Source organism: Salmo salar, chromosome ssa10 (assembly GCF_905237065.1).
Source record: "Salmo salar chromosome ssa10, Ssal_v3.1, whole genome shotgun sequence".
Lineage (NCBI taxonomy): Eukaryota > Metazoa > Chordata > Actinopteri > Salmoniformes > Salmonidae > Salmo > Salmo salar.
In genome coordinates this window covers 88923594-88951548 of record NC_059451.1, presented here as the reverse complement: position 1 = coordinate 88951548, position 27955 = coordinate 88923594, and the positions used below count along the sequence as shown (strand labels likewise).

At 43.1% G+C, this 27955-nt stretch overlaps 1 protein-coding gene across 2 annotated transcripts; it reads left to right on the top strand.

The window, feature by feature from the left end:
* Nucleotides 1-7: 7 nt before the first annotated feature.
* ttc23 (tetratricopeptide repeat domain 23) lies at nt 8-27918 on the top strand. Of its 2 annotated transcripts, none has more exons than XM_014124115.2 (11): nt 8-292; nt 6552-6678; nt 6953-7076; nt 7206-7362; nt 10943-11068; nt 17545-17716; nt 18155-18260; nt 18642-18769; nt 19215-19364; nt 27184-27266; nt 27470-27918. In XM_014124115.2, exons 1-11 carry the CDS (start codon nt 216-218, stop codon nt 27588-27590), a joined length of 1371 nt encoding a protein of 456 aa, XP_013979590.1. In that variant the 5' UTR covers nt 8-215; the 3' UTR covers nt 27591-27918. The 2 variants fall into 2 exon arrangements, with proteins under 2 accessions (XP_013979590.1, XP_013979592.1); XM_014124117.2 differs by lacking the exon at nt 8-292 and adding an exon at nt 6052-6363.
* The last annotated feature ends 37 nt before the right edge of the window (nt 27919-27955 follow it).

Genomic DNA, 27955 nt, shown 5'->3' with positions numbered 1-27955 from the left:
AGCCAGAGAGAGCAAACTGAGGGTGTCTGCCAAGGCAGAAGAAGAAGGGTCTGCTCAGGCCTGGGTTTGCTGAGGGCCCGTGCCAGCCCTGCCAGGTTCATTAAGAGCCACTTGGGTTTCAGAAATAGAAGCCCAACAGGGACCGAAGCCAAACAGGACCCAGGACAGCCCGGCCAAAAACTCACGGGACAAACAAACAAATAAACTGCTTTCTTATGCACTGCCAGAGTCAACCGGCAGCAGCCACCCTAAGGAGCTATTATAAGTTATCTTGGGCAGTTCTGCAAACAAGGTGAGCACTGCCGCAGGTTTAAAACTGGTGACAGCACACACACACTGCCAACCTGATAGAGAATAAATTAACCTACAAACTCTCTCTAGAGAACAATTTCTTAAAGCAGCCACAGAGACATCAATTCGTGTTAGTTTAGTATTTAAGACAGATGTTTAGATGGATATTTATAAAAAGTACATAACTGCTTGCTAGTTCAGCATGGTTTTAAGACAGGGATGTTTAGATAGATATTTATAAAGTACATTTACATTTTCTAATTTCTCATGCAGTTGGCATAATGTCTGCTCTTTAAGTGCTGATTAGGACATGGATAAAATGCCACCCTAGAGATCATAGTGTTGAAGCAGAATATCAATTGGGGGGTTCGCTGACCTATCTAACCTGCAGGACATTCTCAGATGGAACTTGATACAATTTACATTTGAGGGGCTTGTCCAGTACAGAGATTTCATGAACATCCAGACGTATTTGTGAAATCTGTCTTGTCTTCTTTAGTAACCTTTAATAATATTTTGAATAACTTCTAGAAATAAAAAGTATACTTATAGTATTGACCCAACCCCCAAGGTAAAATAAAAGTTTAAATCAATACCATATCAGTGTCTAAAGTCAGCATATTGCAGCAGCACAAATGTCTCCCTTCAAAATGTGTCAATGTATCACCAACACACACCATATTTAAGAAGGCCACAGAGCATGAAAGGGATGGATGTCTGGTACTTTACTGCCATCTATTGGATCATTAGAAAACTTTACTTCTCCAGCTGTGCAATACAGTCTATGGTCCAGCAGCCCCATCATCAGGGAAAGAATAAAGCAGGAAAGGGAAAGGGAAAGTCAGTTGTACAACTGAATGCATTCAACTGAAATGTGCCTGCCGCATTTAACCCAACCCCTCTGAATCAGAGAGGTGCGGGTGGCTGCCATAATCAACATCCACGTCTTCGGCTCCCGGGGAAAAGTGGGTTAACTGCCTAGGGGAAGAACGACAGATTACTGGCCCAACGCTCTAACCACTAGATTATAGCATGCTGCGTGTTTACATTATTACAGGCATGGCAATTGAGATCATGGTCACATCTGTCTACAGTTTAATCAACTCCAAATAAATGCAATAGATTGAGGCTGTTGTGACAGCATGCACTAAAACACATGTTATCGGAATGAAACTTTATAGCACTTATCTGAAGTGCACTTATCAGGAGTCACTTGTATTACAGAGTTTGAAATCCCAGCTATAGTTGTGTTAAATCTTAATTAATAGGTCTACTCAAAATACTGATATTTTGGCACTATTTTGTGTGTATTATTATTTATTTTAATTTAACCTTTATTTAACTAGGCAAGTCAGTTAAGAACAAATTCTTATTTACAATGATGGCCTACACCGGCCAAATCCAGACGACGCTGGGCCAATTGTGCGCCGCCCTATGGGACTCCGAATCACAGCCGGTTGTGATACAGCCTGGATTATTCACTGCTAGTAAACCTAATAAAGTGAACACGTTATTTAATGCAGTCTAAGTATATTACCTTATTGACATCTTCAGCAAAAGAAGGGATTTGGCATAGCCCATTGAAAAGGGACAAATACACAGACCCAAAGACAGTAGGTAATGATGATGGATAGGGATTCCTCTAACTGGATTTCCACTTGGCTGGAGCAAGCTTTTATTAAATGTCTCCATTGGAAAATGATTACACAGTCCCATGTGGGACCGCACCAAGGTGGTCTGTATATCCTCACACTCCAGGACAGTTGACTATAAACCAATAAACCCATAAAGATCACCCATATTAGAAACTAATGGAGTAGTAATAGGAGCAATTTCCTCTTTCCCTAGTGCCCTTTAAAGATCCTCGCCAAAATAAGATATTTTATGAGCTGTTGAATCAAACAATAAGAAAGCATATTATTTATTGCTGCAATTATGACAATGTGCCTATTGTAAAGTCGGTCCTCAAGGAAACTAGAAATGCTACATTTTTCATGAAGGAGCTTTAGGAGGACAGGCTCATTGTAATGGCTGGAATAGAACGGAGTCAAACACGTTGTTTCCATGTGTTTGGAACCACTTCATTAATTCCATTCCAGCCATTACAATGAGCATTTCCTCTTATAGCTCCTCCCACCAGCTTGCACTGGATTTAACAATAAGTAGACAAAACCTATATAGCTGTATTACACCACCTTTTGTATCATGAGGTGAGGTCCTTAGAGCTAGCACCAAAAAGCACATGTTCTTGACATTAAGGATTGGAGCATGGGAATGATGCAACAACATAGCACATCAAACAGTCATATTTGTCTTCAGCTCCAGGTACTTCGTTTTTGCATTGCCTACTTACATTGGGTGTAACTTAAGCATTAAAGTGTGTTGCAGTAAGAGTGGTTTTGACAAACTGATGGCAATGTTTTCCATTCTGGAAATTTGTTTAGGATCACTCTTAGTCTGGAACCTCCCCCTCTTGGGATCTTTGAGACTAACAAGCTCCTCTACCAAGACAAGGTGGCAACACACAGAGAATATTTATTTATTTGTATTTGATTTGTCATTAAATGGAATGTGCCTGCCTCAGATTGCACTTTAAATCAAAGGTGGGGTCTTACTGCTCATTGGCTAACCAGCATTCATGTCTATACTTTGGCAGATTGTTTGGTTAACGCCATATCTTCAGAGTCCTGAGGCCTGAAACCCATACCATTAGTCTTTCTGAAACCCAATATTTAGTGATTGTTTGGGGTATTTTGTCCCTCTTTGTCAGACAATTGGCATAGGCTACAGGCCATATTTCACATTTGGTACATGGGCCACATATCACAATCGACACAGGGACACATTTCAGAATCGGCACACTGTCCACATTTGGAAGCTCCAACAAGCGGCAAAACAATAATACAAATGATTAGAAAATGCAATTTCCTTTGATTGCGTTCCTTCAGAATGTGTTTTTATATTTTAGTTTGAATTCTGAAAGTTCTGTGGCATTTCAGTTTAGAATGTTGAAGCCTGCATTCCACCATTGAAATCAATGGGGATACAACAACCTTCACAGTTTATTGTATGAATGGTAACAACACTTTAAATAGTACAGTACAGCACAAAAGTTTTAGGCAGGTGTGAAAAAATGCTATAAAGTAAGAATGATTTCAAAAATAGACATGTTAATAGATAATATTTATCAATTAACTAAATGCAAAGTGAGTGAACAGAAGAAAAATCGAAATCAAATCCATATTTGGTGTGACCACCCGTTGTCTTCAAAACAGCATAAATTCTTGTAGGTACACTTGCACAAAGTCAGGGATTTGGTAGACATATAGTCAGGTGTATAATTAAACAATTATACCAAACAGGTGCTAATGATCATCAATTCAATATGTAGGTTGAAACACAACCTACATATTGAAACACATTAACTGAAACAGCTGTACATCAACCACCCGAGCCACTGCCTGTTCACACCGCTATCATCCAGAAGGTGAGGTCAGTACAGGTGCATCAAAGCTGGGACCGAGAGACTAAAAAACAGCTTCTATCTCAAGGCCATCAGACTGTTAAACAGCCATCACTAACATTGAGTGGCTGCTGCCAACATACTGACTCAAATCTCTAGCCACTTTAATAATTAAAAATTGGATGTAATAAATGTATCACTAGCCACTTTATATAATGTTTACATCACCTACATTACTCATTTCATATGTATATACTGTACCATCTACTGCATCTTGCCTATGCCGTTCGGCCATCACTCATTCATAGATTTTTATGTATATATTCTTATTCATTCCTTACACTTGTGTGTATAAGGTAGTTGTTGTGAAATTGTTATGGTCGGAACTAGAAGCACAAGCATTTCGCTACACTAGCTTCCGTCCCTCTTCTCGGCCCTACCTGGGCTCGAACCAACGACTCTCTGCACACATCGACAACAGCCAACCTCGAAGCATCGTTACCCATCGCTCCAAGGTCTCAGAGCGAGTGACGTCACCGATTGAACCGCTATTACCTAGCTAGCCATTTCACATCGGTTACACTCGCATTAACATCTGTTAACCATGTGTACGTGACAAATACAATTTGATTTGATTTAGGAGTGGGAACAGTAAGTGTTTGTTGTCATTGAACTGAGAGACGACTGGCAAAGATTTGTATAACTAGACCAAGATAGCCCACAGCCTGCCGTTTCCAATGGGAACAAATTAGTCATAGTGGGCAGAGCCAAGCTCGAGCTAGCCCGTTCTAGCAAACGTCTGCATATTTCCGTTACGGAACGCCTACTTTGAAGTGCGCGTGTGCAATAGCGCAATTCCCTTTTGCACTCCTAAACAACGCGATTTTTTTTTACAACTTTGGCAAAGGTTCAAGTTTACGAAACGTAATCCACTCTGTTCATAACATATTCTAGTTTTGGGAACAGAAAACTATATTGAGATCAAATGCTTCATCGATGAGAAAATGTGCAGAATGTCGGCCAAAATACATCTCGTTCCAACTTCTCCCACTGGGCTACCAGTTTTTGGTTTTTGGTCTCATTGTTCTGTCTGTGCGACTAGTTTACATGCACATTTTTTTATTTTATAAATACTGCACCAAACATCTTAGCTCGATGTAAAATTGCACTACTCGGCAAAAACGTCAACATTGATGACATATTTCTTGATTTATCTTAGATGAATTCTGACTATTTTGACTAAGTGTTTCTGGCCATGTTGTTGCTAAGGTGTCTCAAGAGGGGAAAAGAACAGTAATTATTGCTTATTTTATCACATTTTTCAAGCGAAGGTCTTTGGTGTGTTTAAGAGTACAGGCGGTCCCTTCGCCTAGCTGAGTTATGCTAGGAGCAAACCGAACCTATGCTGACGCCTTTAGGCAAGGTTAGCAACCCTGTTCCTGGAAGGCCGTAAGCACTTCATCATTTTGATTTAACCGCCGGCACTCCGGGAACAGGGTACCCCTCCTGAGTCATCCAGTTACAGAACCCAGACAATCCGCACACGGGCCGAATAGCCACTATGCAAATTCCACACCCTCTTCTCATCAGGGAGCGGTTTCTGATGTTATAACACTGATGCTATGTCGGGACATAATGTTGTCTAGATGGAGTACAGCTCTATGCAGTTATCATGTTGGGGACAACAGTTGTTGACAACTGTAGCGTTTTATCTATCTTTTTTAACTAGGCAAGTCAGTGAAGAATAAATTCTTATTTACAATAACGCCCTACCTCGGCCAAACCCTCCCTTAACCCGGACGACGCTGGGCCAATTGTGCGCCGCCCTATGGGACTCCCGATCGGTTGTGATACAGTCGGGGATCGAATCAGGGTGTGTAGTGACGCCTTTAGCACTGAGTTTCAGTGCCTTAGACCGCTGCGTCACTCGAAAGCCCCAGTCCCGACAAACCATCACTATCACCACCGGTAACAAACTACACAAAATAAGGGTAGGCCAATCATTTAGTAAAAATGCCGCAATTGCCTAAAAAGCTAGCGTACAATAATCAACACGGCATGTTCCCCATCATTTATTTTCAGCTACATCCTGCCACCTTATCAGCTGTTGTCAGACATACCTGGGTCTGAGGAGTATGCCTTATATCACATATTCATATTTTTATTAATTCGAGCTAAAAACAAAGCCTGATTTGACATAAAACAATGTCTGCACAAATATTTACACGTGCATAAAGTTGGTCTGGTGCTGTATAACATTGTCGGTCACGTGACATTTTATCAGGAAGTTACATTTAGCGCTTTTGGATTTGTAAGTTTTATATTAGTGGATGCTTGATTGTATGAACACCCCGAGCGAACTGTTTGGGGTTGTACGATGAATACAACCAATAATATAAAAATAAAATGTCGCTCATTGATTTATGATGAACCTTTGCTGATTATGACTCATACTGCCGTATCCACGACAACGGATGTAAAAAAGAAACAAACATGGCATGAAATTATTCTGCAAAAGGTTTCTTTTTTTACATAAAACTGAACTCTAATTATCCAATGACAAACACACGCTCCAAACCAGGACTTGGATTAGTTGAAGGTGGAGAATCGTAAGTTATAAATTGTGCTTGTGCATGCATTGCTGTAAAACTGATGTTGGAAAAAAATATTTTCCTTTCGAAGAGATCAATTCTGCGCATTCGAGTCAATGTGAATTGTGCATGTCTATTATTAGAAAAATGCTGCTGATGATTATGTTACCCAGGCAGATCATTTGAAAGCACCTTTATCCTCATAGTGATAAAGGACTGGCAAGTGTCTCTCAGAGAGGAATGGATGACACGGGAGAGTCGATGATGATGACTCCTGAGGAAAAACTTACCCAGTATGATAGCAGGGCCAAAGCCTTTGCAGACACTCAACAGGTAGACCTATAGAGGTTTAAGTTGCTTTCCATTCTGACACCTGCATGCAATGGGGTGAGGTTGATATTACTATAACCAGAGATACCTGCAAAGTGTCTGAAGGTTGTCTTAACCTTCTGTAGATGTCATAGTCACCCTGTCATGTTCAGGAATTGTATCATTCTCTTATCAAAGGTATAATGCATGTACAGTACCACTCAGCATAAAGGCATTCTTCAGTACAGCATCTTGTTGGTCCTGTATGTCAACAATAATGAAATGTTTGTCTGGACAGTTTGATGCTTGTATCCAGGACCTTGTCCGCTGTGTGGCTCTTACAAGACTGGTGTATGGAGATGGGCAACTGAAACTAGCCCATGCCCATGTCAGACTGGCTAAAGCATACCTACAGTTTAAAGGTGAATTATGTTGTGATTAGCCTTTACAATGAGGTACCATTTATAAAGAGTTTATAACGGTTAATATTGTATATATTTATACCTTACCAAATCTTGGAATGACCCATGTGTTGTCCCTGATTCCCACAGGTTGGGCAGTGCAGGCCCAGGAGCACTCAGCCAGAGCCAGTGACCTGCTCCCCATCTGCACCCCCAACTCCACCAGCCGGGAGGACAGGGTCCACATTCTCAACTGTCTCCTCAACATATACCTAACACAGGGAGGCGCCACTCTGCTGCTGGCAAAATATCCTTTACCCACATTGTTTCTGTGATAAATCAAATTTCATTGGTGAATACAAGTGTAGACTTTACTATTAAATGACTACTTACGAGCCCATTCTCAACAATGCAGAGTTAAAAAGTATGACAAATATTTGCTAAATAAAAAAGGAAATAGTAACACAATAAAACACATTAAAATAACAATAACGAGGGTATATACAAGGAGTACCGGTACCGAATCAATGTGCAGGGGTACGAGATTGAGGTAATACAGTATGTACAGTTGAAGTCGGAAGTTTACATACACTTAGGTTGGAGTCATTAAAACTCGTTTTTCAACCACTCCACAAATGTCTTGTTAACAAACTATAGTTTTGGCAAGTCAGTTAGGACATCTACTTTGTGCATGACACAAGTCATTTTTCCAACGATTGTTTGCAGACAGATTATTTCACTTATAATTCACTGTGTCACAATTCCAGTGGGTCAGAAGTTTACATACACTAAGTTGACTGTGCCTTTAAACAGCTTGGAAATGTCCATAAAATGATGTAGAAGCTTTAGAAGCTTCTGATAGGCTAATTGACATAATTTGAGTCAATTGGAGGTGTACCTGTGGATGTATTTCAAGGGCTACCTTCCAACTCAGTGCTTCTTTGCTTGACATCATGGGAAAATCAAAAGAAATCAGCCAAGACCTCAGAAAAAAAATTGTAGACCTCCACATGTCTGGTTCATCCTTGGGAGCAATTTCCAAACGCCTGAAGGTACCACGTTCATCTGTACAAACAATAGAACGCAAGTATAAACACCATGGGACCTCGTAGCCATCATACCGCTCAGGAAGGAGACACGTTCTGTCTCCTAGAGATGAACCTACTTTGGTGGGAAAAGTGCAAATCAGTCCCAGGACAACAGCAAAGGACCTTGTTAAGATGCTGGAGGAAACAGGTACAGAAGTATCTATATCCACAGTGAAACGAGTCCTATATCGACAACCTGAAAGGCAGCTCAGCAAGGAAGATGCCACTGCTCCAAAACCACCATAAAAAAGCCAGACTATGGTTTGCAACTGTACATGGGGACAAAGATTGTACTTTTTGGAGAAATGTCCTCTGGTCTGATCAAACAGTTCTATTTTTGTTTCGCCATAATGGCCATCGTTATGTTTGAAGTAAAAAGGGGGAGGCTTGCAAGCCGAAGAACACCATCCCAACCGTGAAGCACGGGGGTGGCAGCATCATTACATTTACATTTACATTACATTTAAGTCATTTAGCAGATGACATAGCATCATGTTGTGGGGCTGCTTTGCTGCAGGAGGGACTGGTGCACTTCACAAAATAGATGGCATCATGAGGAGGAAAATGATGTGGATATATTGAAGCAACATCTCAAGACATCAGTCAGGAAGTTAAAGCTTGTTTGCAAATGGGTCTTCCAAATGGACAGTCACCCCAAGCATACTTCCAAAGTTGTGGCAACAAAGTCAAGGTATTGGAGTGGCCATCACAAAGCCCTGACCTCAATCCTATAGAAAATGTGTGGGCAGAACTGAAAAAGCATGTGCGAGCAAGGAGGCCTAGAAACCTGTCTCAGTTATACCTGCTCTGTCAGAAGGAATGGGACAAAATTCACCCAACTTTTTGTGGGAAGCTTGTGGAAGGCTACCCGAAATGTTTGACCCAAGTTGAACAATTTAAAGGCAATGCTACCAAATACTAATTGAGTGTATGTAAACTTCTGACCCACTGGGAATGTGATGAAAGAAATAAAAGCTGAAATAAATCATTCTCTCTACTATTATGCTGACATTTCACATTCTTAAAATAAAGTGGTGATCCTAACTGACCTAAGACAGGGAATTTTTACTAGGATTAAATGTCATAAATTGTGAAACTGAGTTTAAATGTATTTGGCTAAGGTGTATGTAAACTTGAGGGTAAAAGTGACCAGGCAATCAGGATATATAATAAACAGAGTAGCAGCAGCGTGTGTGTGTTTTGTGTATGAGTGTCGGTGTAGTGTGTGTGTGGGTAGAGCCAGTGCAAGAGAGTCAGTGCAGAAAAATAAAGATACAATAAAGGGGGTCAATGTAAATTGTCCGGGTCGACATTTGATTAACTGTTCAGCTATCTTATGGCTTGGGGGTAGAAGCTATTCAGAAGCCTTTTGGTCCCAGACTTGGCACACTGGTACTGCTTGCTGTGCGCTACCAGAGAGAGCAGCCTATGACTTGGGTGGCTGGAGTCTTTGACAATTTTTAGGACTTTCCAATGACACTGCCTAGTCCTGGATGGTAGGGAGTTCAGCCCCAATGATGTACTGGCCCATACGCACTACCCTCTGTTGTGTCTTGTGGTTGGATGCCGAGCAGTTGCCATACCAAGCTGTAATGCAGTCAGTCAAGATGTTCTCAAAGGTGCAGCTGTAGAACTTTTTGAGCATCTGCCAAATCTTTTCAGCCTACTGAGGGGAAGAGGTGTTGTCGTGCCCTCTTCACGACTGTGTTGGTGTGTTTGGACCATGATAAGTCTTTAGTGATGTGGACGCCAAAGAACTTGAAGCTCTCGATCCGCTCCACTACAGCCTTGTCGATGTGAATGGGGGCGTGTTTGGCCCTCCATTTCCAGTAGTCCACGAAGCTAATTTGTCTTGCCCACGTTGAGGAAGAGGTTGTTGTCCTGGCACCACACTGCCAGGTCTCTGACCTCCTCCCTGTAGGCTGTCTCATTGTTGTCAGTGATTAACTACTGTTGTGTCATCAGCAAAGTTAATGTTGGTGTTGGGAGTCGTACGCTGCCACGTAGTTGTAGTTGAACAGGGTGGACTGGAGGGGACTGAGGGGTCCCCATGTTGAGGCTCAGCGTGGCAGATGTGTTGTTGCCTACCCTTACCACCTGGAGACGGCCCGTCAGGAAGTCCAGGATCCAGTTGCAGAGGGAGGTGTTCAGTCCCAGGGTCCTTAGCGTAGTAATGAACTTGGAGGGCACTATGGTGTTGAACGCTGAGCTGTAGTCAATAAACAGCATTCTCACTTAGTTGTTCCTTTTGTCCAGGTGGGAAAGGGCAGTGGTGGCATGCGATAGAGATGGCGTCATCTGTGGATCTGTTGGGGCGGTATGCTAATTGAAGTGGGTCCAGAGTGTCTGTGATGATGGTGTTGATGTGAGCCATAACCAGCCTTTCAAAGCATTTCATGGCTACAGATGTGAGTGCTATGGGGCGGTAGTTATTTAGACAGGTTACCTTGGCTTTCTTGGGTGCGGGGTTTGGTGGTGTGGTTGAAACATGTAGGTATTACAGACTGGGTCAGGAACGGTTAAAAATTTAATTAAAGACACATGCCAGCTGGTCAGTTCATGCTCTGAGCACGCATCCTGGTAATCTGTCTGGATAAAGCTCAGGCTCAAGGAAATAGGCCTGAGCGTTAGGAGAATCATTAGGAGAATGATTAGATATTTGTAATGGAAGCCCCAAAAACATTAGGAGAATGATTGTCTAAATGTGAATTCAAACAACTGCATGGTTAAATGTCCATGGGTAAATGAATGTAGTACTGCTTTAATGTTGATTATGCAATACTCTTTAACCATCCCAACTCTCGAGGAAGCAGAGTCTAATCATCGAAAAGCAGAGAGGATTGTGGTAGAACTTCATCAGCTAGGAGGCATGAGCCAGGAGGAGAAAATGGAGACTGAGTTTGAGATATCCACGTCTCTGTCCAGGTATTATAGAGAGAACTAAACTGATCTGCAGAAATATTTCAAAAGTAACTTATTTGGAGAATTGTGTCTATCTGACCAATGTGGCCTTTACTACAACGTCCGCTGTGACAGCAGAGAGCACATTGATATTTACTGGATTCCTCTTTAGGTATCACACGCTATGCTACTCTATTTATTTCCACAGACTCCTCCTTCAGTATCATATTCAGGTTGAAGTCTGAATACCTTGGCACTTCTCAAACAAAAACAAGTTAATGTTCAAGTGAAGTGTCATTGTAGATTCAGATAAGACGGTTGTATCAAATATGCCTATATGTTCAGATGTCAACATACAGCCTGTTACCTTGAAGGCACAATAACAGCCTGTTATTAATACTGTTTATCTGAGTTTATCCACTGAGAAATACATTAGTTTTTGGCCACAAGATGGAGACAATGTCTAACAAGTCCACTGAGCAAATCCATCTATCGAGATACATTTTAATGGTTCATTTCACTCAAACAATGTGGTCTTTTCTGCTCTAGTTTAGACCAGTAGTGTCATGGAAAGTTTCTGAATTATCTTAACCTGGTCCTCACAGTAGAAGTGCCTAAAGTACCCTCAAAGTAGTTTTTCTTCTCCGGCATAAACATCAAGCTGTTCTCTCAGGCCTGTTGTCAAGCCCATGGGGTGTGAGCATGCGCAGCTGCAGACCAGCTGTGACTGGGGTTATTGCACTTCCCACTCGTTCAGTGTCTGCTGGATCAGTGGAGCAGGGGTAGGAAGATAACACACCCCAGTCCTGCATTCATATTTCATGATTCCCTTCACTGCTCTGGCTGAAATAGCTAATCATTGTGTACTGAGGAGGCTTTTTGCACTAAACGGCATTGATCATTTTGTTCAGTTGTAGGGTAACACTGTTTTTGCTAAAGTATATTGATGCCTTCTCACCCTTCCACACTTAAGTTGTATTAACTTCACTGTTATGGATTTGTCAAAACATAATTTGAGTAATTCATGAATACACAATATTTGCTGTACAAGTCAATATTGATTACAAGACATGGCTGAGGCAAATGTGGTACCGATATACCCAGGTACTCAGTGTGGAATATTAGTAGCATTAGAGTTGTTTCAACTTGAAGGGAGCTGAGATAAAAAGTATTTGGGGGTGAGGTCATCCTTTTAAGTTTTTATGACTGACGGTTTGTTTACGCAATTTGTGAAATTAGAAAAATGTGCGGACGCTCGCTGGTGTGTAAGCTTGCTAAAGCTCTTTTGTTGGAGGATGACTGAACTTGGCTGGCTTCTGTAGCACCCTAGTCAACAGGACTGTAATGTTGTGTCCAGTGTGAATGTCCCCACAAAAGCCTGGAACAATAAAACAAGCTTTCACACAGTTTCAGGTCCAGTTGGAGATTTTCCATTTAACTCATTGTAGAGGTACAGTATATGCAAGGTGCCAGTGTGATGAGCACAATATGAAATACTGATCACAGTATTATAGTTTATTTTGCCACCTGTACTTGTTGTTAAAAGGTTTTGAAAACAATCCTAATAAATGCAACAGTTGGACAATGAATGAAGATACTCATATAAATTAACATAAAGGGGTAGAACAGGGCTTCCACCACCAAAGACCTGCTCTGTCCACCCTACCTTCTCTGTCGACCCTACCTGCTCTGCTACCCTACCTGCTCTGTTCTACCCTACCTGCACTGTCCTACCCTACCTGCTCTGTCTACCCTACCTGCTCTGTCTACCCTACCTGCTCTGTCTACCCTACCTGCTCTGTCTACCCTACCTGCTCTACCCTACCTGCTCTGTCTACCCTACCTGCACTGTCCTACCCTACCTGCTCTGTCTACCCTACCTGCTCTGTGTACCCTACCTGCTCTGTCCACCCTACCTGCTCTGTCTACCCTACCTGCTCTGTCTACCCTACCTTCTCTGTCTACCCTACCTGCTCTGTCCACCCTACCTGCTCTGTCTACCCAACATGCATTCTCTTGCACTGTCTAGACTGCCTCATTAATTACTGTTGTTGTCACGTTCTCTTACATAATTCAACAAGTGTGTCAATAGCAGGATACCCTCAGTTTAAAAATCAACACGTTTGGCTCTAGATTACACCTATCTAAACATACTTTACATTGTTTGTGAGATCAGACATCATATCACTTTAATCAGTGTTCATTTTCAAAAGTTGCTTTCCTATCCTACCTGCTCTGCTACCCTACCTTCTCTGTCTACCCTACCTTCTCTGTCTACACTACCTGCTCTGTCTACCCTACCTTCTCTGTCTACCCTACCTGCACTATCTACCCTACCTGCTCTGTTACCCTACCTGCTCTGTCTACCCTACCTGCACTGTCTACCCTACCTGCTCTGGTCACCCTACCTCCTCTGTTTACCCTACCTGCTCTGTCTACCCTACCTTCTCTGTCTACCCTACCTTCTCTGTCAACCCTACCTTCTCTGGGCACCCTACCTGCTCTGTCTACCCTACCTTCTCTGTCTACACTACCTGCTAGTCTACCCTACCTGCTCTGTCTACCCTACCTTCTCTGTCAACCCTACCTGCACTATCTACCCTACCTTCTCTGTCTACCCTACCTGCACTGTCTACCCTACCTGCTCTGGTCACCCTACCTCCTCTGTCTACCCTACCTGCTCTGTCTACCCTACCTTCTCTGTCTACCCTACCTTCTCTGTTCACCCTACCTGCTCTGTGCACCCTACCTGCACTGTCCTACCCTATCTGCTCTGTCTACCCTACCTGCACTATCTACCCTACCTGCTAGTCTACCCTACCTGCTCTGTCTACCCTACCTTCTCTGTCTACCCTACCTGCACTATCTACCCTACCTGCTCTGTCTACACTACCTGCTCTGCCTACCCTACCTGCTCTGTCTACACTACCTGCTCTGTTTACCCTACCTGCTCTGTTACACTACCTGCACTGTCCTCCCCTATCTGCTCTGTCTACCCTATCTGCTCTGTGTACCCTACCTGCACTGTCCTACCCTACCTGCTCTGTGTACCCTACCTGCACTGTCTACCCTACCTGCTCTGGCTACCCTACCTGCTCTGTCTACACTACCTGCTCTGCCTACCCTACCTGCTCTGTCTACACTACCTGCTCTGTTTACCCTACCTGCTCTGTTACACTACCTGCACTGTCCTACCCTATCTGCTCTGTCTACCCTATCTGCTCTGTGTACCCTACCTGCACTGTCCTACCCTACCTGCTCTGTCAACCCTACCTGCACTGTCCTACCCTACCTGCTCTGTCAACCCTACCTGCACTGTCTACACTACCTTCTCTGTTTACCCTACCTGCTCTGGCTACCCTACCTGCTCTGTCTACCCAACATGCATTCTCCTGCACTGTCTAGACTGCCTCATTAACTACTGTTGTTGTCACGTTCTCTTACATAATTCAACAAGTGTGTCAATAGCAGGATACCCTCAGATTAAAAATCAACACGTTTGGCTCTAGATTACACCTATCTAAACATACTTTACATTGTCTGTGAGATCAGACATCATATCACTTTAATCAGTGTTCATTTTCAAAAGTTGCTTTCGTATCAGCACATCTAATTTGTATTCAATTATAACTTTTTTAAATTCCACAAATTAACACCCATCAAGTGTCGACAGGGTGTGTTAAATCCCTGACGAAGCTAGCGTTCTAATAGATTCAATGGTAAAACAGGGTGTGTTAAATCCCTGACGAAGCTAGCGTTCTAATAGATTCAATGGTAAAACAGGGTGCGTTAAATCCCTGACGAAGCTAGCGTTCTAATAGATTCAACGGTACAACATGGTGTGTTAAATCCCTGACGAAGCTAGCGTTCTAATAGATTCAACGGTACAACATGGTGTGTTAAATCCCTGACGAAGCTAGCGTTCTTATAGATTCAATGGTAAGACAGGGCGCGTTAAATCCCTGACGAAGCTAGCGTTCTAATAGATTCAACGGTACAACATGGTGTGTTAAATCCCTGACGAAGCTAGCGTTCTTATAGATTCAATGGTAAAACAGGGTGTGTTAAATCCCTGACGAAGCTAGCGTTCTTATAGATTCAATGGTAAGACAGGGTGTGTTAAATCCCTGACGAAGCTAGCGTTCTAATAGATTCAACGGTACAACATGGTGTGTTAAATCCCTGACGAAGCTAGCGTTCTAATAGATTCAAGGGTAAGACAATGTACTGTATTCCACTGAGCCCATTTCAGCCATTACCAGGTTGTGTTTGGCAGGTCATTACGAACATTTACTTGGTCGTAACGTTAATGGGAAAAAACGTCTGGCACAAGCAGGAGTATGAAAGAGTCGCAGGAGTAAAATGAAAGCAATCAATCCAGCGATATTTAAGGGACAAGTAGATTTTACATAGATGGTTGAAAAAGACAGGTCCTCAGGTGGGCTTTGATGGGATAGGCTGTTGATATTAGAGGTTCTTGGTTGAGGCGGCTGTTATGGCTCTCATCCCCCACTGACTTTGCATTTCTATGGCTACATGTCATGTTCTGGTCTCACATCTAGGTGTTGTAACAGTGGATTACCTGATGCTGCCTGAGGCACAGGAAAGGAAATGACAATGAACGATTGTGTTTTGTTCCAACAGGGCACCCACAGCCCAACAAAACACCACAGTTTAACAGCGCAGGCCTGCTGTATTCATTTTGCTGTATATTTCCACCTCCAATAGTTCCTTTCCTGGCTTTGTGAACACTGTATAATTTTCCCTGTATAAAGAGCAAACCTTCTAGGGCCCCTTCGTGCGTCAGTATTGGTCTGGTAAGCATTACTAAACAGAGGGCCGTGTGGGCTGCTTGGCAGTTCATATGAAAATCAGTAATTACATTATTGCTCTGCTCTGTGGACAGTGAATTAGATGTCAGCTGCAGATGACATACTGCCTCCTGTGCCAGGAACAGGAAGCTTGGGAGGGTGGCATCAGCTGGTGAATGAGGGGATGCAGTGGCATTGTCCACAGGTCTGTCTATGTGGACAAGAAGGCAGTACCCTGGCCTGGGCAATGGGCACACAGAGCTTCTGCTAATGCAGCCAGCCGTCCCAGCTGCCCTAAAAGGCTGTGCTGTTCTCTGGAATTTCTGATGCCTGAGGGGGAAGCCGTCCCATTCCCATGCAGGCCAGCTCCCATCAAGGCTTGCTTTGATAATCAGGGATTGATGGGAAATCTCAGAGATATTAATTTAGTGCTACCCTCCACAACCAACATTTCACTGCACTAACTATACACACTGATGTTTTGATTTGTAGTCATTTATACTATACTAGTATTTATGGGATAAATAATAGAAAATGACTGTCAGCACAAATCACCTGCTTTACTGTGCAAGGACCATGTAGAGGGATTCATTAATGATGGGATGTTTTCCTGCCGCAGTAGTAGTCCTGTATCGTGGTATTGAAGTGAACAGTATTCCCTCTGAGGAAGGCCACCTACGAACAGCAGAGCTGAATTGAATTTAGACTCCATTAGTGTCTGAATCAAATCAAAGTTTATTTGTCACGTGCGCCAACATGCTTACTTACAGGGCCTAACCAACAGTGCAATTCTTAAGTAAAAAATAGGTATTAGGTATTAGAATCCTGTGGGGTGTTGAGGCTATTAGCAGGCTAGATGGATGGATGTCTGACTAGTGTCCTTGCTGAGGATGATGCAAGTCTCTGCTGTGCTGCAGCCCCCTGCTAGCATCCCATCACCCACCCCCCTATGTGGTGACTGAGGGTGTTAGACCACAGACTGAAGGCCTATTGTACAGAGATCCAGAGCTGGTGTTGTCCTCGGAGTGGCACATTATTAACTGCCTACGTGCTGCCTCATATCAACAGCAAATATACATGTTTTTACAACAGTGTCTTACAACAGGGGTGATTTGACCCTTTTAGTGCAGTTTTTGTTTTCATCTCATCAGATATCTGTTCACAGCCTATGTAAGGAACTGGCTGCATTCTTTACTGGTGCAGAGGATCTCCACTGTGTTGTGACTACCAGGACAAACCTAATTTAGACATCCTGGTGTGGAGCTCTTGTGTGGTTGCTCAGCGAGGTGCTGGACTTGTTAGGCAGTGTCAGTAAGTCTTTATTTATAATGTGGCTCTGAGAGCAACACACTCCTCAGTCTTCCCAGAGGAGAGACCATTAGAGACCATCTGAAAGGACACAGCCAGAGACGGAGTAAACAGTTCTTTGTGTAGGGATCTCCTATTATAGTCTGCACTCACTGCACCTGACATCAGAGGCAGCAGTCTGCTAGACCCAGCCAGGCCTGGTTCCACGTTCCTCCTCAGGCCCCACTCTTGGCACAGTTCAGACCAACACTCTGGGCCAAGATTTCAACACTGCAACATGCCTACAGAAAGAGCCCGACCACTAATGCTTTTCTTTACTCTCCCTCCCTCTTTCTCTCATTCTCTTTCTCTCTCTCTCTGCCCCATCCATCTCTCCTGCAGGGTGTACCAGCGGCAGGGCAGGTCAGAGGAGGCCCTGGCTCAGTGTGAGAGTAGTTTGCAGCTGCTGGAGGGCTGGGAAAGGCCAGGTCAGGCCTGCTCCGTCTATAAGGACATGGCTGCCATCGAACAGGCCCAGGGCCGCCTCGACAGAGCTTTAGAGCACCTCTCTAAGGTAAGGGACATATGAGACCTGAATACAGGGACAAAACAGCAACACACAACATGACTATATGAATAACTATATTAACATTACACACATGACTATATGAATAACTATATTAACATTACACACATGACTATATGAATAACTATATTAACATTACACACATGACTATATGAATAACTATATTAACATTACACACATGACTATATGACTAACTATATTAACATTACACACATGACTATATGAATAACTATATTAACATTACACACATGACTATATGACTGACTTAACATTACACACATACTGACTATATTACTCAGACTATATGACTGTCTTAAGATGAGCTGAGGGCTGTTAGAATGCCTCTGAGACCTGTTGTTTGGTAATGTTCTCCTCAGTCCTTAGTGTGATATGTGATCTGTCTTATTTCATGTGGGTTTCTGCTAGGCTCATGCCATAGCTCTGAGTCAGAGTCCTGGGGGTCTGGATGGGGCTCACATCGCTCACAGCCTGGCGTTGGCCTACTCTACTGTAGCAGAGCCCCACCACAGTGGTGAGTCTATTCATACAACACAGGACTGCTGCAGTGCACTATGGGGGAACTCTACTATATAGGGGATTGTTGTTGGGGACATGAATCCTTTTCTGTCTCTCTTATGTCAAGCTCTTTGAGTTCATACATTTGAAGGCAGGCTGATTATGGTTTTGTAGAAATAGCATGTTGTGTGAGTTCACCCCCATATCAATGTTCACCCCCATCTGAACTGTATGTATGGAACTTCACGGTATAGTTACATTATATGAACAACAATATATGAGCAACCACTACCAGGAATTATCAGCGGTGGAGGAATGGACAAACTACGTAAAAAGCAATGCAGGCAGCACCAATAAGCAAACAAATAACTCCTGCATATCTTCCATCTGTGACTAGACTCAGCAGCACACTACTATGAGGAGAGTCTGAGTACATACAGGAGCTCCCTAGGCCCACAGGCTACTGTCACTCTCAACCTTCAGGATGACTACTGTCGCTTCCTCCTCCTCACTGGGCAGCAAGAGGTCAGTCCTGCATACACACATACTCACACACACTCCAATAGACCACCAACACCAGTGGTCTAATCACACTAACAGCATGTCTTCCAGGTGTTTACAGCATCACAGACATCTCTGTTCTTTTGCTCTGAGAGGTTTGACATTCTCAAGGGGACTTCCCTCTCTCAAATGGCATTGTGGGAATCCACCTTGCAGTCAGTCATGTCATGTTTACAAGGATAGTTTAATCTGCTACTAAGGATCAGGCTAGCTGAGGGTAACAGAGGGTGACAGGTGTTTTTGAGACAGGAGAGTCTGTGAAATGAATAGCCACCATAGTGAGCTTCAATTGCCTAAAGCTCCGTAAGACTGGCCATACGGAATCAGTAGAGTGGAAGACACAAATAAAATGCGCTAAGCAGTCACTAAGTAGTCATTAACCAATGTTGTTGTGTATGTACTATGTCAGAGGTGTGTAGAGATCCAGAGGGAGTCCCTGGCCTTGAAGAGAGAGACGTTCGGTGACCTGAGTCCTGAGGTAGCTGATACTCTGCAGCTGATTGGAGGAGTGCAGATGACCCAGGGCCAGGTGAAGCATGCCCATAGGACCATGAGCAAGGTAAACACTGGCATTATACCCACCATTCACTTTTGTTGCCCAATACTGATTTTAAAGGCCCAATGCAGTCAAAAACGTGATTTCCCTGTGTTTTGTATATTTTTCCACACCCTGAGGTTGGAATAATACGGTGACATTTAGAAAATTATGATAATGCTTTTTTAGTGTAAGAGTTGTTTGAAATTTCTGCCTGTTTTGGTGGGATGGAGTTTTGGCCTGCCTGGTGACATCACCAGGTGGTAAATTAGTTAATGGACCAATAAGAAAGAGAGTTCCAAACCTCTGCCAATAACAGCTAGTTTTCAGTTCTTCCCTCCCCACTCAGACCACTCCCAGACAGTCCTAGAACAATTCTTGCTTGAGAAATTGCTCTTTGTTAAGAAGCTTCTTTTTGACAATTTTTATTGAAAACAATAGTAAGGTACTTAATTGTTAAACAGAAATGATTTGATATTGAGATAAAAACGGCTGCATTGAACATTTTAAGGCAGTTTGAGGATCACTGGGCAATATTATGTTAAAACCAGTCGAATGATATGGCAAAATGTAGATTTCCACCCTAAGTAGACATACTCAAAAGTAATTATTTTTCATGAATTGGCCATAAACAATAACTAGTAATGCTGCAGGTAGCCTGGCGGTTAGGAGAGTTGGGCCAGTAACCGACAGGTATTCGGATCGAATCCCTGAGCTGACTAGGTAAAAATCTGTCGTTCTGCCCCTGAGCAAGGCAGTTAGCCCACTGTTCCCCGGGCGCCGACGACGTGGATGTCAATTAAGGCAGCCCCCCTCTCTGATTCAAAGGGGTTGGGTTAAATGCAGAAGAAACATTTCAGTTGAATGCATTCAGATGTACAACAAACGAGGTATCCCCCTTTCCTTTCTAGAAAGATCGGAACTCCCTTTTCTGGAGAAAAACTCATTGTTATGCATTGCTGAGGTGTACTCCCATTTTGAGGACACAATCTCAAGTACATAGTACACTATATATATATATATATATATATATATATATATATATATATATATATATATATATATATATATATATATATACATTTTTTCCTATTATACAAGTGGGGCAATAGGGCTTGAAATGTCTGTAACAATAAAGTAACAATAAAATAACAATAAAATTAGAAACTACTTACTATAAGATTTCACCTTTCTTCTAACTGGAAAATAAACATGATCATATTTAGTGACAGTACAAATTTGGCACCATTTCATATAACTGACAACAGAGCATTTTCTGCCAAGCCTCCTCTGAGCGATGAAGAAACACCATTTCAGCCTCCTCTGAGCGATGAAGAAACACCATTTCAGCCTCCTCTGAGCGATGAAGAAACACAATTTCAGCCTCCTCTGAGCGATGAAGAAACACCATTCTAATTGCTGCAGACTCGTTACAACTTTAGCTTTGTACAAAGTGATTTCATGTGACCAAGAGAAAGTGGTTGTTTCAATTCTATGAAATTATTTCATATTTTTTCACGTTGAGATCTCTAAATCCGACTGAGAATATCACAGCGAGATGAAACTACAACTGTTAGATTTGCTAGACTGTCCCCTTTATTATGCTGTCTCCCGGGCTGGGCTCCATCACTCAGACGGAGAGCAAATCAATTATTTGTCTGGATAAGCCAGAAAATGGCACTCCCTATGCAAATGTGGGGTGTGAAACCTGACACTTCATGTCAGCTCCACTGACAGAGTGGTAGGGGGGAGAGCAGGCAGATGAGGCTTAGTGGCACTATAAGGCCCGGGACCCTACGACATTCACAGAGAGCTTTGTACAACAAAATGTCAGTTGGAACCATTCCAGAACCTCTCAAAGTCCTCCATATAGGGGACTTAACATCTATTAGAAAAAGCACAGTTATATTTCATTATCATGTCTTCTCTATTACTGCTCAGTTGGATAAAACATGGCTTAATAACTAAAGGTAACTGCCAAAATACAGGAAACGCCAACATAAAGTGTCTTAATAGGACATTGGGTCACTACGAGCCAGAACAGCTTCAATGCGCCTTGTCATAGATTCTACAAGTGTCTGGAACTCTATTGGAGGGATGTGACCCTTCAACAAGAAATTCAATAATTTGGTGTTTTGTTGATGGTGATGAAAAACACTGTCTCAGGCAGCGCTCCAGAATCTCCCTTACAGTGAGGGAAAAAAGTATTTGATCCCATGCTGATTTTGTACATTTGCCCACTGACAAAGAAATGATCAGTCTATAATTTTAATGGTAGGTTTATTTGAACAGTGAGAGACAGAATAACAACAAAAAAATCCAGAAAAACGCATGTCAAAAATGTTATAAAATGATTTGCATTTTAATGATGGAAATAAGTATTTGACCCCTCTGCAAAACATGACTTAGTACTTGGTGGCAAAACCCTTGTTGGCAATCACAGAGGTCAGACGTTTCTTGTAGTTGGCCACCAGGTTTGCACACCTCTCAGGAGGGATTTTGTCCCACTCCTATTTGCAGATCTTCTCCAAGTCATTAAGGTTTCGAGGCTGACGTTTGACAACTCGAACCTTCAGCTCCCTCCACAGATTTTCTATGGGATTAAGGTCTGGAGACTGGCTAGGCCACTCCAGGACCTTAATGTGCTTCTTCTTGAGCCACTCCTTTGTTGCCTTGGCCGTGTGTTTTGGGTCATTGTCATGCTGCAATACCCATCCACAACCCATTTTCAATGCCCTGGTTGAGGGAAGGAGGTTCTCTCCCAAGATTTGACGGTGCATGGCCCCTTCCATCATCCCTTTGATGCGGTGAAGTTGTCCTGTCCCCTTAGCAGAAAAACACCCCCAAAGCAGAATGTTTCCACCTCCATGTTTGACGGTGGGGATGGTGTTCTTGGGGTCATAGGCAGCATTCCTCCTCCTCCAAACACGGCGAGTTGAGTTGATGCCAAAGAGCTCCATTTTGGTCTCATCTGACCACAACACTTTCACCCAGTTGTCCTCTGAATCATTCAGATGTTCATTGGCAAACTTCAGACGGGTATGTATATGTACTTTCTTGAGCAGGGGGACCTTGCGGGCGCTGCAGGATTTCAGTCCTTCACGGCGTAGTGTGTTACCAATTGTTTTCTTGGTGACTATGGTCCCAGCTGCCTTGAGATCATTGACAAGATCCTCCTGTGTAGTTCTGGGCTGATTCCTCACCGTTCTCATGATCATTGCAACTCCACGAGGTGAGATCTTGCATGGAGCCCCAGGCCGAGGGAGATTGACAGTTCTTTTGTGTTTCTTCCATTTGTGAATAATCGCACCAACTGTTGTCACCTTCTCACCAAGCTGCTTGGCGATGGTCTTGTGGCCCATTCCAGCCTTGTGTAGGTCTACAATCTTGTCCCTGACATCCTTGGAGAGCTCTTTGGTCTTGGCCATGGTGGAGAGTTTGGAATCTGATTGATTGATTGCTTCTGTGAACAGGTGTCTTTTATACAGGTAACAAACTGAGATTAGGAGCACTCCCTTTAAGAGTGTGCTCCTAATCTCAGCTCGTTACATGTATAAAAGACATCTGGGAGCCAGAAATCTTTCTGATTGAGAGGGGGTCAAATACTTATTTCCCTCATTAAAATGCAAATTAATTTATAACATTTATGACATGCGTTTTTCTGGATTTTTTTGTTGTTATTCTGTCTCTCACTGTTCAAATAAACCTACCATTAAAATGATAGACTGATCATTTCTTTGTCAGTGGGCAAACGTACAAAATCAGCAGGGGATCAAATACTTTTTTCCCTCACTGTAAGTATTCAGTTGGGTTGAGATCTGGTGACTGAGATGGCCATGGCATACGGTTCACATCGTTTTCATGTTCATCAAACCATTCAGTGACCACTGGTGCCCTGTGAATGGGGGCATTGTCATCCTATATGGGCATAGCCATGGTAGTCAAAATAATGGGCAACTGGGCCTGCCCAGCATTTTTATACATGATCCTAAGCATGATGGGATGTGAATTGCTCAGGAACCACATCTGTGTGAAAGCACCTGTTTTCAAAATACTTTGTATCCCTCATTTACTCGAGTGTTTCCTTTATTTTGGCAGTTACCTGTATGTTTTAAGCGTAGGGAAATATGAGTATGTTGTGTTTACGTGGAGTTACTGTTCTCTCTCTCACCCACATACACTCAGGTACAGAGTATCGCCCTTTCTTATTGCCAAGTTATTTGAGAGGGCTCTGCTAAAGTCCAGTAGTCACAGGGCGTGGCAACCTAACATTAATACACCACAGAGAGTATGTTTATGAAGCTCCCTCATATATATATACACACAGAGAGAGAGTATGTTTATGAAGCTCCCTCATATATATATATATATATATATATATATATATATATACTGCTCAAAAAAATAAAGGGAACACTAAAATAACACATCCTAGATCTGAATGAATGAAATAATCTTATTAAATACTTTTTTCTTTACATAGTTGAATGTGCTGACAACAAAATCACCCAAAAATAATCAATGGAAATCCAATTTATCAACCCATGGAGGTCTGGATTTGGAGTCACACTCAAAATTAAAGTGGAAAACCACACTACAGGCTGATCCAACTTTGATGCAATGTCCTTAAAACAAGTCAAAATGAGGCTCAGTAGTGTCTGTGGCCTCCACGTGTCTGTATGACCTCCCTACAATGCCTGGGCATGCTCCTGATGAGGTGGCGGATGGTCTCCTGAGGGATCTCCTCCCAGACCTGGACTAAAGCATCCGCCAACTCCTGGACAGTCTATGGTGCAACGTGGCGTTGGTGGATGGAGCGAGACATGATGTCCCAGATGTGCTCAATTGGATTCAGGTCTGGGGAACGGGCGGGCCAGTCCATAGCATCAATGCCTTCCTCTTGCAGGAACTGCTGACACACTCCAGCCACATGAGGTCTAGCATTGTCTTGCATTAGGAGGAACCCAGGGCCAACCGCACCAGCATATGGTCTCACAAGGGTTCTGAGGATCTCATCTCGGTACCTAATGGCAGTCAGGCTACCTCTGGCGAGCACATGGAGGGCTGTGCGGCACCCCAAAGAAATGCCACCCCACACCATGACTGACCCACCGCCAAACCGGTCATGCTGGAGGATGTTGCAGGCAGCAGAATGTTCTCCACGGCGTCTCCAGACTGTCATGTCTGTCACATGTGCTCAGTGTGAACCTGCTTTCATCTGTGAAGAGCACAGGGCGCCAGTGGCGAATTTGCCAATCTTGGTGTTCTCTGGCAAATGCCAAACGTCCTGCACGGTGTTGGGCTGTAAGCACAACCCCCACCTGTGGACGTCAGGCCCTCATACCACCCTCATGGAGTCTGTTTCTGACCGTTTGAGCAGACACATGCACATTTGTGGCCTGCTGGAGGTCATTATGCAGGGCTCTGGCAGTGCTCCTCCTGCTCCTCCTTGCACAAAGGCGGAGGTAGCGGTCCTGCTGCTGGGTTGTTGCCCTCCTACGGCCTCCTCCATGTCTCCTGATGTACTGGCCTGTCTCCTGGTAGCGCCTCCATGCTCTGGACACTACGCTGACAGACACAGCAAACCTTCTTGCCACAGCTCGCATTGATGTGCCATCCTGGATGAGCTGCACTACCTGAGCCACTTGTGTGGGTTGTAGACTCCGTCTCATGCTACCACTAGAGTGAAAGCACCGCCAGCATTCAAAAGTGACCAAAACATCAGCCAGGAAGCATAGGAACTGAGAAGTGGTCTGTGGTTACCACCTGCAGAACCACTCCTTTATTGGGGGTGTCTTGCTAATTGCCTATAATTTCCTCCTGTTGTCTATTCCATTTGCACAACAGCATGTGAAATTTATTGTCAATCAGTGTTGCTTCCTAAGTGGACAGTTTGATTTCACAGAAGTGTGATTGACTTGGAGTTACATTGTGTTGTTTAAGTGTTCCCTTTATTTTTTTGAGCAGTATATATATATACACACTCACACAGAGTCCCTGTCATTGTGAGAGCAGCTATTTCTGCCATGGTCTCTCAGGCTCAGTGCCTTGAGAATAACATGCTAATCTAGGCTCTGTGCAGTGTGCTCAGCCAGCCACTCTCTGGTGTAAAAGTCACACAGAATTAAATTGTGCTGCTTTCTCTTTTTGAACACAGCCAGATAGGTCTGGGGAGTGTGGACGGAGAGTGGAACTTTGCTCACCACTGTCAAATTAAAGGGGCCACAGACCCCAATTAGACTGTCAGACCATTATGTCCTTCTAAATAAAAAAATCCTGAATCTGTCCCTGTATACGGATGGAATTGAGACTTATATGATGACATTCACTCAGAAAACAGGTAACAAAAAGTTGCCTTACAAGTTCCTTGTCAACTCCACTGTGATTATGTGCCAATTATGTTTGATTTATAAAAGACACAGTTAATGCTTATAGCAAATACCTGTCATCAATAGCTATATACTAAGTATGACACACATATACATTGACACACTTTCTCCGTCCTTGCCTTCTGAGCTCGTTCTCTCCATCCCCAGAAACACACTAAAATAGCCCAGTTCAGGGGGATTTCAGAGTACTAGTAATAACAAGCCTGTAAGTTAAGGAGCCTTGTTGCTATGTTGCTTTGTTATTGTATCTAAGTGCAAAGTGGGTCCAAGTATCCCAGAGTGAATCAGAGCTCCCACACTCTGCTTTTTATCCGGACGAGATGGGTAACCTTTCTGAAGTACCGCTGACAGATAACGTGCAGTGTTATCATGTTCTTTCCCCCGTTATCATGACAACCGCTGCTCTCTGGAGCCATGATGTTAGATTTAGAAGTCTGGACAGAATCCAAGAGGATTTCTCAGAGAAAAAAATACATGAAACTTGACAGTGCGAGAGCTGCACTTATCCTAAACTTTTTCCTCTTTGGGGACTGTAAAGGAAGCCTGACTCTGACATGACCCTCAGAGTTTATGAAAGGGGAAAACAATGGCTCACACAAACATTTGTAGTTTTTCTCCATCTTCCTGTTGCAATAGAAGTCCTTCCATTACATAGTGCAGCAGGGAGAACTGACGAAAACATCCAAGGCCAGATGGCTATCTGCCAAAGTTTCCCGAGCCGTTTACTCTGCCGCTTCCATCACCAGGCAGGAAACATTGAGCACTCACTTTCCTTGGTTCCACAAAGTTCTGTTGACATCCTGTGATTTATGTTGATTGTGGAAATGTTTGATAATCTTTCTCATTGTTGTTATCAAACGCACGTGTGTGTGATAACAAGATTACTGTTTTCTATGGTTACAGTGCATTCAGCAAATCTGCTCTGACACAGATAAACAAAGTGGTCATTCCCCACTCATTTCCATTGATTAAAGAAAGTAATTCTTGATCATCACTGCTACTTGAGTTTACCTTTATAAACCTATTAAACCAGATCAGATGCCAGGTTTGTTATTGTTTGGTCCTAGAAATACCCTGAGATGTGCTGGTCAGTGTCTACTTCCTGGGGTGAGTCAGATAGACTGGTGTTATCTGAACCCTGGTTACTAGAGGGGTTATTTCTGGATGGGAAGAGCTCTCTACAGAATTGGACAGGAAGTATTTTGATACCCCTCAGCTGTCTAAATGTAGCTCTACCTTTTCATATTGTTTGTAGACAAAAACAATCCATCGGCCTCCCTACTTTTTTGTCATACGTTCACACAAAAGCACTGTATTCACTAAGTGCTTTGAACTTGAATTAACTTTAATCTCAGATTTTGTGCTAAATGATTCAGAAGTATGTCATATCCTTTCCTATTTAAAATCATATCTTACCCCACAGTGAACCTAGCCCATCGTTGTTTCTGTTTCAGTGTCTGGACATTCAAAGTGTCCTGTATGGCCCTCAGCATAAGAAGACAAGAGCCACGCAGAAGACAGTGGACATGCTTGCCCAGTAAGTCTGCAACCTCAGTAATGACCATCGATACCAACACATTATACATCCAATGCATTTATCAATAGGAACATTGTTGTGAGAGAAAGTAAAATAGTGACTTTAATGTGTTGGCAAAATGATGAAGGGCATTCCCTACAGTGTCTGCCCTGTTAAATGCATTAAACCCACATTGTCATTTACAGTAGTGTATGTTTTTCCAGGGCGCCTGAGGTTGCTGGGAGACAGAGGAGGGAGGGTAGCCTGAAAACAAGGCCTCCTTTCTGTGCAGTCCTACCTTCTTATAGCAAGGCAGGAGGAAACGCCAACATGTCAGACTCCTAACATGCCATCAGAGCTGAGCTGGATGAATGATCCTTGGCCCTCTAAGAAAATAAAGCCTCTCCCTTTGTCGCAAGGAGAAATTCTCTGAATTGGAAATGGACCAAGTAAGACCCCTGGCAATCCTTTCTGTTTTCATTGTGCATTCTCTGAGATATTAGTGTCTGGCTGTTGGCAGGACTACGCAGACAGAACTCCTCAGAATGAAGGTTCTACAGCTCAGAGAAGAGCTGCAGCGGAGGACTCTGTCCCTTCCTTGTCCCTCTGTGTATACAACAAAGACGATCAATGTTTATGTTGCGTTAATAAAGACTCAAACTCAGGAAACTCACTCAAGTAGTAATTTAATTGTTTTTGCAATATGAAGA

Bases quoted from the DNA above. Each gene is read 5' to 3' on its own strand.
- ttc23 (XM_014124115.2), top strand. From the start codon at position 216: ATGCACTGCCAGAGTCAACCGGCAGCAGCCACCCTAAGGAGCTATTAT. The intron at 6,679-6,952 runs GTAGACCTATAG...TTGTCTGGACAG, and splicing joins CCTTTGCAGACACTCAACAG to TTTGATGCTTGTATCCAGGA. The intron at 19,365-27,183 runs GTAAACACTGGC...TTTCTGTTTCAG, and splicing joins CCCATAGGACCATGAGCAAG to TGTCTGGACATTCAAAGTGT.